The 14,078-nt window shown below is 43.5% G+C and overlaps 2 protein-coding genes across 2 annotated transcripts; both read right to left on the minus strand.

The window, feature by feature from the left end:
• Positions 1 to 1,301: 1,301 nt before the first annotated feature.
• On the minus strand, positions 1,302 to 6,734 carry LOC120721809 (leucine rich adaptor protein 1-like). Its single transcript, XM_040012433.1, has 2 exons — positions 6,142 to 6,734; positions 1,302 to 2,776 (listed from the first exon to the last, which is right to left on the minus strand). The coding sequence occupies exons 1-2, from the start codon at positions 6,346 to 6,348 to the stop codon at positions 2,387 to 2,389; spliced, it is 597 nt and encodes a 198-aa protein (XP_039868367.1). The 5' UTR covers positions 6,349 to 6,734; the 3' UTR covers positions 1,302 to 2,386.
• Positions 6,735 to 8,091: 1,357 nt separating this feature from the next.
• LOC120721807 (5,6-dihydroxyindole-2-carboxylic acid oxidase-like) lies at positions 8,092 to 13,038 on the minus strand. The gene is made up of 7 exons (XM_040012431.1): positions 12,123 to 13,038; positions 11,673 to 11,995; positions 9,934 to 10,138; positions 9,652 to 9,819; positions 9,377 to 9,556; positions 9,140 to 9,286; positions 8,092 to 9,052 (listed from the first exon to the last, which is right to left on the minus strand). The coding sequence occupies exons 1-7, from the start codon at positions 12,475 to 12,477 to the stop codon at positions 8,865 to 8,867; spliced, it is 1,566 nt and encodes a 521-aa protein (XP_039868365.1). The 5' UTR covers positions 12,478 to 13,038; the 3' UTR covers positions 8,092 to 8,864.
• Between the last annotated feature and the right edge of the window lie 1,040 nt (positions 13,039 to 14,078).

Here is a 14,078-nt window from a genome sequence, read left to right on the forward strand (position 1 = left end):
CCACAGAAAATGGGCAAATAGCAGCTGCCATTCATGTGTAGTGTACCATGCAACACTCTGACTCAGACTCATTCAGCATAAACTGACAGAACCTGCTCGGTAGGTCCAATTCTTTCACGGCCACTAACTCTAGTCTCAACAGTTTCCCTGCAAGTAATGAGCTATCAGTTGTTGGATATGGATATATTTTTTGGGACATTACATTTGGGAAAGTTTAGAGAATAGTTTGTGTTTTTAATTGAATTGCTGACATGAAGGTCACGCTGTCATTTACGCGGATCTTTTGGTTTTAATGGAATCAGCCCGGTTCAGCTTTACAGGGGTCTTTAGCTACGCCGAAGCCTCTGGGTGGTAGAGATAAGGCAGCGTAAAACCAAATAAAGCTGCTCTGCACTTGGAGCGAGACAAAGTTAAAAGCATGCTTAATGTGCCTGGATGCAGTGATTATATCTGTCTGGACCTAATGTAACACTTAAAAGTGTCCTTTGTGTCCAATCTTGAGATTGCTGCCACCGTTTAGTAAACACCCTAAACAGCATTCGTCACAGCGCTGGCTCACAGCGCACATGGAGCTCTGTGGACAAAGGGAGCAAGGCAGCATTTCCAAGTGAGCGTAACAGCTACTGAAGTACAGTGGGCAAAGGCCACTCATTCATTTGCAGGCCGATGAGAGCAGGGTTCTCATCTTTCCCATGAAGACTTACCCTCTATAGCTCGTCTGGACCTGCAATTATCACATGAAAGATAAGGAGCCAGCGTGATGCATTGCAAATGAGAATAACATAACAGCCCGTCAATGATTCTGCATGGCTGGCATTTCAGCAATAGCTCTGTCTCGTCTTTGTTTGCCTTAGTTACTCTCAAGTGACGCAGTCCAGTCATTCCAGCCAGATGACAGATACTCGTGAGTTTCTGGCAGCATGATTTGTCATCTTTAATAACGCTAGTTTATGCCAGCCAAAGAAAATGACTCCAAACACTCCTCCTTTGTTAACAGCTTGGATATTTTAAAGGTTACGAATAAACAGCTATTTGCCCAATTTAGAGTTTTTAACAATGCGAATTAACAAGGGTAATTTTCCACGGCACATTACACGGGGCACCGCGGAGTCTGACCTCATTATTAAGAGATTATTCTCAACTTCAATCAGCTAAAAAAAGGCGAGCACTGTGAGGTTCACGTTCCATCTCATTTGGATCCCAAAATGAAGTTTGTTTCTAAAAACGGGACCTAAAGGTTCAGAATGCATCATGCTTAGAAGTTTCTTTGCTTAAAGAAAAAACAAAACAACTTAGCACAATGAGCAAGAAAAATCCCAATATATTATTTCATTTTCCACAACAGATCATCAGCAATCAAATAAAAACAAAACAACAAAAAACAGTTTTTGCTTTAAAAAGCAGGCGAATACAAACGTCAGATACGTCAACACAGGAGCTTTAAAGCTAAAAATAACACATGTATGTACAGCGGTGTATCGCTCGCGTTAAAACGTTCTTTAACAACAGTGAATTTAAAATCTGCCCACAGAGCAAAACACGTGTCCCACATATGTCCACCATTTATAAACCTCCCATCTGCTGTTAAAGCAGGCCCTAAATTATCTATGAGACAATGTACTGCTTTGGTTTTCAGTCAAGAATCTGTGCAACGAATCTCTTGTGTTTTAGGCTACACGCTTTAACTACTACTGCTGAGCAGAGTTTGACTTGGGAACTCCTGTCGGTAAACAAAACAAAAACAATAAAAAGCAGAACTAAAAGTTTCACACATACAGCAGTGGAGCTCAGGATTTGGCATGGAAGCAAAGTGCACTTGCTGTGACACTTAGACTAATCACTTGAAACTGTTTTACCTCGAGAATCGCTCAGCATGAAATGTTCAATTTTCCAAATGGCTGCTAAATCCCAATCTAGTCCGTTTCTCGGATCAGCTGATTGTGGTTGACCTGACGCAAACTCAGAGTCGGGTTTTCCACAGATAGCGAGGAAAATCGGCTGTTCAGTTGATGTTTCTACTTTTTCCACACCCACCTTTGAAAATACCTTTAGGCTAAAAAGTGTGACAGATACACCCAGTGAGGTATTGGATAGCTGAAAACAACTAGAACTTTGAATCATGATAAAACACCCTTTCAATTAACCTGTGTTTAAAGTGTTAAGACATGAATGTTAAGCGTGAACGGTTTGAAGAGGCGCGTCGATTCGACAGAGTCAGGAAAGTAAAACGTAACATTAGTCATCAGGTAAGACTTGCTAACATCTCGCTACAATTTGAGGAAAAAAAAAAATAGCATTTTGTTTTAAAAGTGAAGAATACTTTTGAAAACCATTCTTCACAAATTACAGTAGTCCCTCTGTAATTGCCACATTTAGCTTATCATTATTATCCAAAGCAGTAGTATTCATCCGACTCCACCCTGAGTTTCAAAGGCGATTTGGCAAAGGCGTCGCCGTCGATCACCGTTTTATCCACAAAACAATCAAGGTCCGTAGGCGAGGGTTCATCCGGGAGGTCCTCTGCTAGTGTGTCCAGGTAACTACCCACAGACAGACCATCCAGGCCGTCACTGTTGCCATCGTTCAAACTATTGAAGCTTCCTCGCAGCGAGGCGCCGTCCTGGCTGTCCGACAGGCTGTATAAGCTGCCGGTCAGGCTGCCGTCATGGCTGGCGACGCTGCCTTTGTCATCTATCATCCAGCGGATGGACTCGATGCCCTCGTTGATGGACATAAGCTGCTGCATGAGCTTTACGTCAATGGCTCGCAGATTTGCCTGTATTGTGGAGAAAAATAAACATTCAAGTAAGGTCACTGCATTTCGCATTTCAGGAAATATGGTTAACAGATCAATATGTCTGTTCTCCAAATACATGGCTAATGTAAGCAGTGGGTAAGCTTAACTTAAAGGGGGGAAAGAAAAATTTACCTACACCTTGTAATATTAGACCCTGTCACATATGCCTAGAGACTGGTTGACGATCTCCAGTTGGGTAGTGGGCGATTGCTCGAACTTGATGTCATTTGCAAGCTCAAATTAGTTGTAACAAGGTATAGAGGGCTGCATGAAAAACCATCCTGTGATTACTCTGGCCACTAGCAGATTGCAGTGGCCACTGTAGTTTGTATGAAAAACTTCAACTTGTCTACAAACACTTGCAAAATGTGCCGAGGGTATTCGGTAGCTGTTGGCATACATGTTGGCATTTTCCATACAAACTACAGGCAATCTGCTAGTGACCGAAGCAATCACAAAAAGGTTTTTGATGTAGGACCCTCTTTAGTACCGATTTCACCCAGCAACTCTCAGCAACGACTTGACAACTGGTTGGGGAATACAGGAGGTCATCCAGGCCTCTTACCTACTTTTATTTTACTAGTAACTGATTTAATCTTTTTTAAAGACATTGTTTGTCTTAGTTCAAGTACTTCTGTTACTAAAAGGAAGAAGTTCCCTTTTTAAATATGCCACTAGTGTTTAGAGCCTTTGTTTGAAACGCCATAAACAGTTACCAGCTGATCTGACCAAAGTCAGGTAAACGAGTTATCCATTACTTGTCGTGACAACAAAACAAGACTATTTTTAAAGCGCGCGGTCATATCATCTTAGTGAGGATTCATAAACAACTACACATGATAAATGTCTGAGAAGTCTGTTTACATTCCATGTGCCCGACAGATCAGATTTTTAAATCAGCAGATATCGGCATTGGTCATAAAAATCTCATTTGGGTTCTAGCAGTCTTGCTCTCTGCTCAGCTTGAGACAAAAAAAAAATTGTGGGCTGACTTAAAATGACATTTGCAAAGTCTTATCATGCTTCTGACCTCACATACCAAATTCTTTTCTACCCAGCCAGTATATTCTTCTTCTACTGTGTGACTTGTCTGTTGGTCCCACTATTTTCTCATCATCTCCAGAGCAAAGATGGTATTCCAGATTCAACTGTCTGACTGTTCTGAGCACACTGCAGGGGAGCTTGTAGAGTATTTTATTTAGTTGTAATTGCCTAACAGTTATGCGTTCAAAAGAACAAACACAGTAGTGAAAAGTGTACTTCTTAGCATTTATAATGACAGAACTGGAGCAAATGACCCAGCAATTACGTAACCTGTAACAGCCACGTGAGCAACACCAGCACCCTATTTAAATCTGTAGATAAACAGACAGGTATGAGTTATGCCAAATTTAGACTTCTGAGGAAAATCGAAGTCGTAACTGGAAACTCCTTTTAACCTCATGTTGTAACCTTCCAGGTAACCCTGAAGGGACCTCCTGAGAAATGTAACTACATGTCCGGTCAACACAGATGAGTCCGACTGGTCTGGAAGATTATGGCGTAGATTTCGCGCTGAAGCGTAATTCAGGCATTGGACTACTTCTTGCCAGTAGCTGTGGCGTGACAATTTAAAGACAGAGTCAAAGTCCACTAACAGTGCAAGAAATAGAGCTCATAAGTAAAGTGGAAGCCAAGAAAACAACTCAAAACGAGCAGTGTCAGTATTGCTACTGTAAGCATCAAGGTTCAAGGATCATTCCTGGTCTCAGAAATAGTACTCTTCCCCACAGATAAATTAGTCAGAGAAAACACAATCTACTCCAGTCATTGTTGGGTCATGTGACACCAGAAAAAACGACTTGTACGCGTGTCAAATCACAGCCAAGAGACGGTTTTTATTCAGGACAATGGATAAACGATGCCTACTTTACACAGTATGGCCATTGACTAAACTTCCTGCCCTGACAAACCATGCTATTGAGGGTGGATGGAACTGCCTATGGAGTCATTCAAAAGGGATTCCCCCTGCGTCTACTTGGTGACAAACGCCCGGTCTGAATGAAAATTGGTAAACGGGCAGCTGCAACATCCTGCTACAGTGAAAACACTCTGAGGCAGATGAAGGCAGACAGGGTTGGTAGACTGTTCCAGACAGCTGCTTTGACACAACAGCCTTTCTTTAGAGTGGATTTGTAACCACCCTTCATTTGGCTCACATTGCTGCCGGTGTGTTTGTTTTGCAAGTATAACCACCTGCTTTATGCACAAACACACACACACAGAAGCTCAGCAGATGGAGTTACACCAGAATTATAGGCCAAGCAGCTATGTTGTGTTAATAGGATGGCACCACTGGGTCTCTATCACAAAATGAATATCAGAAACACAATTAGTGCAGCACAGTTTTTGTCTGCGCTGGATGCAAAACATGATTTGTGATACAAAACCCCAAACAGACCTGGTGGGACTGCAGTTTACAGTTAATTTGCTCCTTTGATTAGTTTGGGCTCGCAAATAATGCAATAGAAAAGCTAAATGCTACTTTCTTGGCACAAACTTGTGAGTGTGCATGCAGGAAGTGGTCTGATTGGATTAGTGGCTGAAATGAGAGACCAGTCACAGTTGGGATTACACTCAGTTCATTTAAAATAAATTCATTTAGTATTTTTTTCCTTTTACAGGATGCTTGCATAACAAAATAACTGCCACCAAAAAGGTGTCATTTAAGTAAAAAAAAAAAAAAAGCCAATTACAGATCTACTATTGTCCTTACAGTAATCTTTAATAAACTAATCCTATCAGAGCGAGATCTGTGGCAGCGGGTCAGTCTGCTGGCTATGACACACCATCTGCTCGGGACTCCTAATACCAGTCTTGACCTTTTTAAAATGGCGCGTTGCTGCGACTCTGTCGGAGTTTGAGACTAGCAGGACATTCCAGGGACATTTGAGAACAATTTGAGTGATCGCAGATAAAACTATGCAAGCATGGGGAGATAATTACAGCTGCACAACTGCAGTGGTCTGGATCATACGACAGGAGGGGGGGCGAGCGCCCTGAGGTGACGGGAGTTCACAAACAGTCCTCTGCCCGCAGCACAGTGTGAACGGCTGTCACCTGCCCCCGTGACAGTCGTTCACAGTTAATGGTTATACCTGGAGCTCAGGTAATGCTGTTGTGTCTAGGTAAGGTCCTTGAACGCAACAGAAGAAACAGGACCACCCTGGCAGTAAACAACGATGCCACCACATTTATCTGAAAGTAATTATTAAAATATTACTTACAACACCTGAAATTAAGCTTTAAAGAGAAGACTATTAAACTGTTTGCAAGCTACTATAGAGCTCAGACAATACACTCACCATCTCCTGTTTGAGAAACATCATTTTGCTTTCCAGTCTTTTTATGTCCGCAGAGTTAGCGCAACATTTGCAGTTCCCTGAATGCGGCGCTGCGGACTTGTCGTGTTTCCCTCCGGCGAGAGAGCGAAAGAGACTGTCCGGAACTTTTCGGCCCAACTTCGTCTCTATGTCCTTCAAGTCTCGCATGACGCTGTTGTCCTCCTCCATCGCGGGGTGTCACACACGCAGTCAGGACAGTTATCTGCGACCACGGAGGTTATATTCCCACAGCCTGGCGGGCTGTTCGCGCGAGCTTTAATCAGAGAGGAGCGGAGTCAAAGTATGCTAATAAAAGTTTTAAGGCGCGCGCTCATCGCAGCTTCTTCGCTGTGACGCTAAACTCACCGCTGCCACAGCAACAGACCTCCCATTTAAGCTCGTGAATGGACAGTTTGACGACAACGCGCTCTCCGCGGACCCTCCCATTGGGGGAGCTTCCTCTGAAACCAGACTCCCTACAGGTGAGACGAGAGAGCGAGAGAAATAAAAAAGCAGAGGTGTTTCCAGGATATTATTTTTCAAAAGCGGTGGCAAAAGCCCACAAAGAAAATAAGCATGACTGTTTAAAAATTTAGTATGAATAACTTTTAGCATAACTAAGGGAAGTCTTTTAATTCTCTTTATTTTCTCACCTCGTGACCCCCCCCCCCCCGGGACAAGCTGAGCTCGTGTTGTCAAGGGAAACTAGTCACAGTCAACTGGTGCTTTCAGAGTCCTATAAGTGTAATAAAAGACAGTTGCTAGAAGTGATAAATGAAGTTATAGCAGGGGCGTGTCCAGAGGGGTGAAGGGCATGGTTACTGGCCCCCCTGCAAATATAATGCCTCTTCTCGTTAGCGACTACTCAGCTTGAGTCTGCTCTGCTTGGTTTTGGTCATTTTCCATTACAATTGAGTACCACCTCAATGTGTATGGGGGTCGTTATAGCATTGTTTGTGTCATATGTATGCGACAGTGTAGGATGTTGAGGCGATGGTATACCTGCTGCTCGGTGTAAAGGTTTTTGTCAGACACAGGGAAGACACACGCACACAACACCATGCCAGATTACTGTTAGGCTGCTCCCTTGTCACGAGGGCTCAATACAACAAGTAGGTCCATGTTGTACCCCTCGTGACATGTTTGATTTGTCAGACTTCCTGACCCAACAACAAAGGAGACTTGGGTCTCTGTGGAGACTTTAAGCATTAAGTTTATTTTAATGCTAAAACCTTTGTAATATTAGGGCACTTATTAGGATTAGTGGCTCCATAGTACAGGGGTTTACACACTTGGCTAACAAGCAAAAGATCCCTGGTGTCACCCAAGGCCTCTGGGGCTCTTATCAAGAAGGCCATCTGGTGTAAAAACTAAACACCCTTTGTGAATAATGAAGCAGCTGAAGCTAACTTCTTCTAGTTTTTTCTTGAGTAAAGAGTTTAAATACGTCTCTGCATAGATTCTCAATCATCCAGGTCATGGTAGTCTAAGGAGCCTGGAAAGAAAGCGTCATGGTTTCATGACATTTCAAGACATTTCACAAAAAGTCTAAACATTTGTTTCACTGTTTTGCAAAAAAACTCAATGCAAACAGTGTTTAACCTCGTGGGCAGTGCCGCTTATCGCGTAACACCATCTGCACGAGGGCGCAGGGCAGCAAATGAGCCTGAAATCCATGCCCACTGCTATCTATGCCAATTTTCTACACTGTATTTGTTCCACATCAAATTCTGTGATTTTCCCGTGGGCCTGCATTGTTCACACCCTTAAGTAGCATAAATGATTCCCAGATGCCAAACTATTTAATGTAAAGCCCCTAAGTTCAACAGAATTATTTATGTAAAAATACAAAAGTATAAATTACATTTTTCAACTATTGTATGAAAAATGTGTTTCAGCTAAAAAGACAGAAAATAAAGACTCTTGACACTCTTTTACATTTGATCTAAATCACCACTCTGCTTTATTTTCCTTCTACTTCTTCATTTATTAGCAACATTTCAAGTCAGGTGAAACAGTAACTTAACACATCATAAAAAAGCATATCTATCTGTTGAACGTTCAGTAGGTCCTGCAGAGTTCTAGAAATTAAACTACAGCACCCCCTTGTGGGTAATATGGCTTAATTGCATGGGCACTTTGATGAAATATACCTTTTCTGGTATTGTGCAGCTAAACCAAGCGAACCTAAGAAGTCAGATAAACTCAGGGGATGATGTAGAGTATGCAGTTAGTAAAACGATAGTCATGTTCAGGAAGTATTACTTCCTTCATTACTTTAAATGGATGTAAAACGCTCACTGGCACATTCCTTTCAGGTGTGCCCCCTTTTTGTTAAGTGAATCAGCAAACACTGAACTTAGAAGTCAGCTGATCTTGATATGCAATTCCTGATTTAAGGCCTTTTTTTAACCACTGATCAAATTCGGGGTCCTGGAGGGGTGACGCTGGGCAGAGACGGGGTGAAAGTCTATTTCAGGGCCTTTTCATTATAAAAAGTCTTCAGTAAGTAGGAAATGTAAAAGTCAATATTTACATCTGCACTATTTGTAAATATAGACGCACAAATGCAGCAACAGAAGAGATGATTTTATGTTCTAGTGAGAACAGATTCAGACTTTAACAAACCACACAAGCGTGTCACTGTGAGACAAAGAGGCGCTTTAAAGTGGGGCTTGTGTGTGTCTGTGTGTGTGAGAGAGAGTTTATACAACAGATTGGCTTTTCTCATCATCGTAGCGCTGGTACTGATCCCCGAGCAGAGGCTGGTGACCCTCCTTCCTGTGAGACCGGGCACGCACAGCACACGTGGTGAGAGCGAAAACGACCGCGACGACCACAAGGGCAGCAACTATGGCCATGGTTATTATTTCGCTCAGGGTGAAATTTTCACCTGGAAAGGCAGGAGTAAACAATGATTACAGGTCATCTGAGCATTTCTCTGAAGGCGAGATTAAAGGCGTGCGGGTCAAATGTGTACCTGGCCATTCGGCTTGGTAAGAGTAACCGAGGTTTTCAGGGGCGGTCACAAACATCTCCGAGTTGGTCACCGGAGGCCAGAAGGGCACCATGTTGTAGCGCCTGTTGTGACCGATGGGAGCATTTTGTTCTGGGTACACAGCCGCATCTGTCGGGAAGCACTTTAAATTAGCACAAAAGCTCACCGCGCCATTATGAAGGACAATACGTTTTTTAAAAACAGATGCTACTGAAAGACCTGGGCTGTGCCTCCTCAACCATTCATCAAATATCGCGTCGGTAAAGGTGTGGAGCAGGACGAAGATGGGGTCGTTCGGGGAGAGGTGAGTCTGTCCTCCTGTCCCGTTCAGGAACAAATGAGCCAGGTTGTGGAGGCTCCTCACTATAGGGTCGTAGTTCCCCTTGGGGGCGCTGTAGCCTGCCAAAATAGCACGATAGGGCACGAAAAGCTGTGTATGTGAACGCAAAAGAGTTGTATGACGGACAGACAGAAATATCTTTGTGCTCGCTCACCTTCAATGGTGTTCCTGAAGCTTTCAGAGGAGGTGGAGTAAAATGGCGGCGTGTCAAAAGTGTTGACCTGCAGGCAGTCTGCCACGTCCTGGGGCTCCGGGAGACGCTGGACCATAGGCCTGTTCACATTTCCTGCCGGGTTTCTTCTAATGGGAGAAGACTCGGTGCCTGGAGGGAGGGAGGGAAAGGAAAACAACCTGGATATTACCGTATTTTCAAAAAGAACTCCAAAACAAAAAAAACCCCACAGATCACTGCAACATCACCAGTCTCCAGCCTCACTGTTGCAGATGGTTCCCAGCGTGTCGTAGTCCTCCACGCTCTCACAGACGACTCTCCACTGGGAGAAGATGGAGTTAGAACTCAGAGAGTTCATGTCAAAATTGCTCCTGGCTCCCATCAGGTCATCTGTGCAGATGTCACATGTGTTTCCCCCGATAGCAAAGTTCCAGTAGGGCAGGGCGAAGGAGGGGTTTTGCAGCATGTCCTGGGTATTGAGTATGAATAAAATCAAAGCATGGCTGGGTTAGAGTGTGTCGCCATGGATAAGGATGTGTTTGACTGTGATGCAAACCAAATGCATTCAGTCTGAAGAGTCGGTATTGCAATCTTTCTGATCTGATTTAAAGTTTAGTTTATTTTTAATAAATTGTGCTAAAAAAAGAAAGCTCTAGTGGAAGTCTTTTTAATCCCTTTAGTTATGTAGAACGTCTATATGAAGACAGAAGTTGGGGGGATGTATATGGTGCTATAAAGTCACGATGGATTCAGAAATGATGAAACTTTGTGAAAGGAAGTTGCAGTGCAGCGCTCTGGCTCTGCTTCCGACTTATTTCATGACTTTCCAATGCAAAACCTCGTAGTTTAAGATAAGGCGTAAAGGTAAAGAAAATGTTTCAATAGAGGATTTATAGGGGCAAAATATTCATGAATCTCAAAGGAACATAGTCTGTCTGCTTGGCTGTGAATTATTCCCTCCTTCAATTCTTCTTCTCCGGTAGTTTATCAAAGGAAAACTTACCAAATCCCACTTTTAAAGTCTATGCTTGCTGATATGAAACCAGTCGGGTAAAAGAGTGAGTTGAAGATAGAAACCCTCCCCACCACACTAATAAAATCCAGGCATTCTTACCTATATGATTTAAATGCAGCAGGACAAGAAGCAGAGACAGTTCATTCTAATTCTTACTGGAGAAAAAAAGAGCTTCCACCAGTGTGTGAATGTGAGAGTGAATGAATAGTAGAATTGTAAAGCGCTTTGAGGGCCCCGAAAAGCGCTATATAAATGCAATCCATTATTATTATTATTATTATTATTTCCCTCAAACTTCACCAGTGTGACAGATTTGAGGATGAAAACAGAACAACAAAAAACAAGGCACTAATTAGGGATCCCAATTTAAACCAGAAACTTGCTCAGGATAAGGAAGGAGCTTCTCTGCAGGAGTCCAACACTGACAGGGTTCAAACCCACACAGCACACACAGCAGCCTCATTCTCTGCCCTTAATTGTGACCGGACTGATGGATGCAACACCGCCTCTGGAGCGGATTATTAACATTCTCCACGTGTCACTTTCGTGATCGTTAAAGTCTAATAACGCCTCTTCAACAAAGCTCCTTTCAGTGCTGTTTTCTCCAAATGGATGGTGTGCAGACCGAATCCAATCTCTAATTTGAAGTGGTTAAAGTCACATTTTGCGCGCTGCTGGCTTATTAAGGTGTGACATTGCTTCGTCAATTATGATTTCTTCGCCATTACAGTTTGCGGGGAAGCGCATTAGACAAAACAAACAAGCGGGCAGGGGAGGGTGGGGTGGTGGGAGGCAAGAAGGACATTTGTCGGTGTTGAACCGGTAAATTAAAGATGTCGATAAACAATTAAATGATGATTAGCGACTCTCAGGCAACAAAATCAGTTAGGTTTTTTTTCTTTTTCAAATTTGAGTTAAAAAGACCCTAATGACATCCGCAACACTACAGTGTACGCTGTTATAGATCTAATTATCTGCACTATCTCACCTGCATGTCTCGCTCCAGCTGGAGCAGGTGGTACCTGTGCCAGGTCAGGAAACCGGGGCCCTCGTGCGAAAAATCCACGCCCCCAAAACTGGCCTGCCCCGCGCCCAGGAAGGTCTTGCTGACGGAGTAATAGTGGGACCAAACGAAGTAATTGTAGATGGAGACGTTTTCAAACTGCGTGGTGTTCCCGTCAGGGCCAAAGATGCCCGGATAGTGCCGCGTTGCGATCACCAGATCGGGGTGCACCGTGCGCTTGGCCTGGTCCAACGCGTTCACGAACGCACGCTTTTCCTCCGCGCTGAGCTGCATCACGTTTCTTCTCACTGGAGGATTATAGCATTGGAGAAAAAAAAAACATATTAGCTCAACCGGTCGCGCTAATTGGAAATCAGTTTTTAATACCCAAGATGCGCGTAATTGGTACATTTTTGGCAGATTTTTTGCACTTACCAACAGGAACTCTTTGGTCACAGTTGGGCCCGGTCAATCCGTGTTTACAGCGGCCGCAGTTATGACCACTGAAGTTTCCGTTACACTGACAGGTACGGCTGAAAAAACGGCTGGGCCATCGTTCCCGATCATCCCGTCCGTCGTGCGGGTACTGAGGCCCATGCGGCTGTGTGTCCACCGCCACCGACACACACTGTCCACGCCCGGTGCTGGAGCCACACGGGTCATTAGGCAGTCCAGAGGGCGACGGGCAGCACTGTCCACTCCTGAGACCCTCTGGAGTCACACACTCTCTGGGGAACTGAGCGCTCACAACCACCGCGCCCACAATCACCAAAAAGCAGAACTGCCACATTATCCAAAAAAGAAAAGTCGCTGCCAAAGTTTTACGCACGGCTGGTTTCGAGTCTGTTTTTACTGACTGACTTCGAGTACAAACCTGAACTAATTATTTTCCCCCAAAATACACGTGCATCACTTCACATCAGAAGTTATTTCTTCTCTGCCAAATGAGTGGGTGTAAACCTCCACCTTCCATGCACCCACGCAAGACTCCACTGAACCGACGACCTTAAATACCGGATTAGCGCATGACTACCGGATTTACTGACTCCCGCGTGATCCCATCACATAACATCATATTTCCTAGGGATGGAGAAGGTAGTGTGATCCGGTCATGCACACTTTTATTCCTCTAAAAAAAGTCCCTGGATGTCTACAGTCGACCGAATAAACACAGCATTAAATGTAAGAAAGTCCAATTAATAACCGACTCTAAGAAACACAAATTATGATAAATGACTACTTCCACACACACAGTGTAACGTCTCAGTGCGCTTTTATGAGCACTGTATGAAAATTAATTAGCTATGAAGTAATAGTTCCCCCCTCACAAATCTTTTAGCAAAGGAATAGATGTTTGGAGAATTAAAATAATAATAAAAAAAATTTTTCAGCATGTTGAAGAAATTCAACCTAGTGTGTGTGACACTGGAATTTAATCTTGCCTCAGAGGTTTGCTAAAGTGATCATATTTCAGGTCATTTGACTTCTCAGGAAGGCCCCTCCACCCTCCCTCTCCACCTCCTTCTTTCCCCAAACCCGAGCCTGATTTTACTGTCCAGAGCATGTGAGACTTGAAAGCACGAACAGCATTTATCCCACAAGAAAAAGTCTTTGAGAAATGTGTAAAAATGTCTCTGTGTTTTAAATCAGAATAAATAACAATGCAACAGGTTCCTATTTCCATGCACGTCATGCATGGAAATTTAAAATCTGAATTCAAAACAGATCAATAAATACTTTGCTGGTTTAATCAGCCTTTTAAATGCTCCGCGTGATAGATTGTTATAACTTGCCTACAAGGAAATTTGCCGTCCCAGTCAGAGCTTACACAGAAACACACAGTGTTTGTTGAGGGCTCGTACTGCACGCACAAACCTAAGGCACACTCTTCTCCATCTGAAAGTTCCTTATCTCCAGCCCCTCTGGCAGTAATGTGACGTGGGGAATGAGGTGATCAGTGTCATGAGAACTAGCTGTGTGATGTCAGACCGGAGGGATTGCATGTAGGAAGGCTTTTGAGGTAATAATGGTGGCAAGTCTGGTTGTTGGAGATAAAGAAGGTATAATGGTGTTTCATGCAGGGAGGGGAAACCCAAGATGTGGCCTGGGGAGGTCACACCACACAATAATGTCATCTGGGTTCCCCACACAACCAGTGCTGAAGCTGGTTATGCTGGCTGAAGTGCTGTAGTTCCCATGCAAACACACAGTACTTATCGGCGATTAATAAAGGGCAAGCTCAGATTTTTTGTTAGCCAACTGTGTGTTATGTAGACAAGGTCATTATATTTCGAATATATCCAAAATCTTTGCAAAAGTCTCGAAAAAAATCCTCAGGACTACAAAAACTTTATAGTGCAAGATGTAAATGGTAAAGAGGTAAACAGTTTC

This window comes from Simochromis diagramma, unplaced genomic scaffold, assembly GCF_900408965.1.
Source record: "Simochromis diagramma unplaced genomic scaffold, fSimDia1.1 OVJJ01000604.1, whole genome shotgun sequence".
Taxonomy (NCBI): Eukaryota; Metazoa; Chordata; class Actinopteri; order Cichliformes; family Cichlidae; genus Simochromis; species Simochromis diagramma.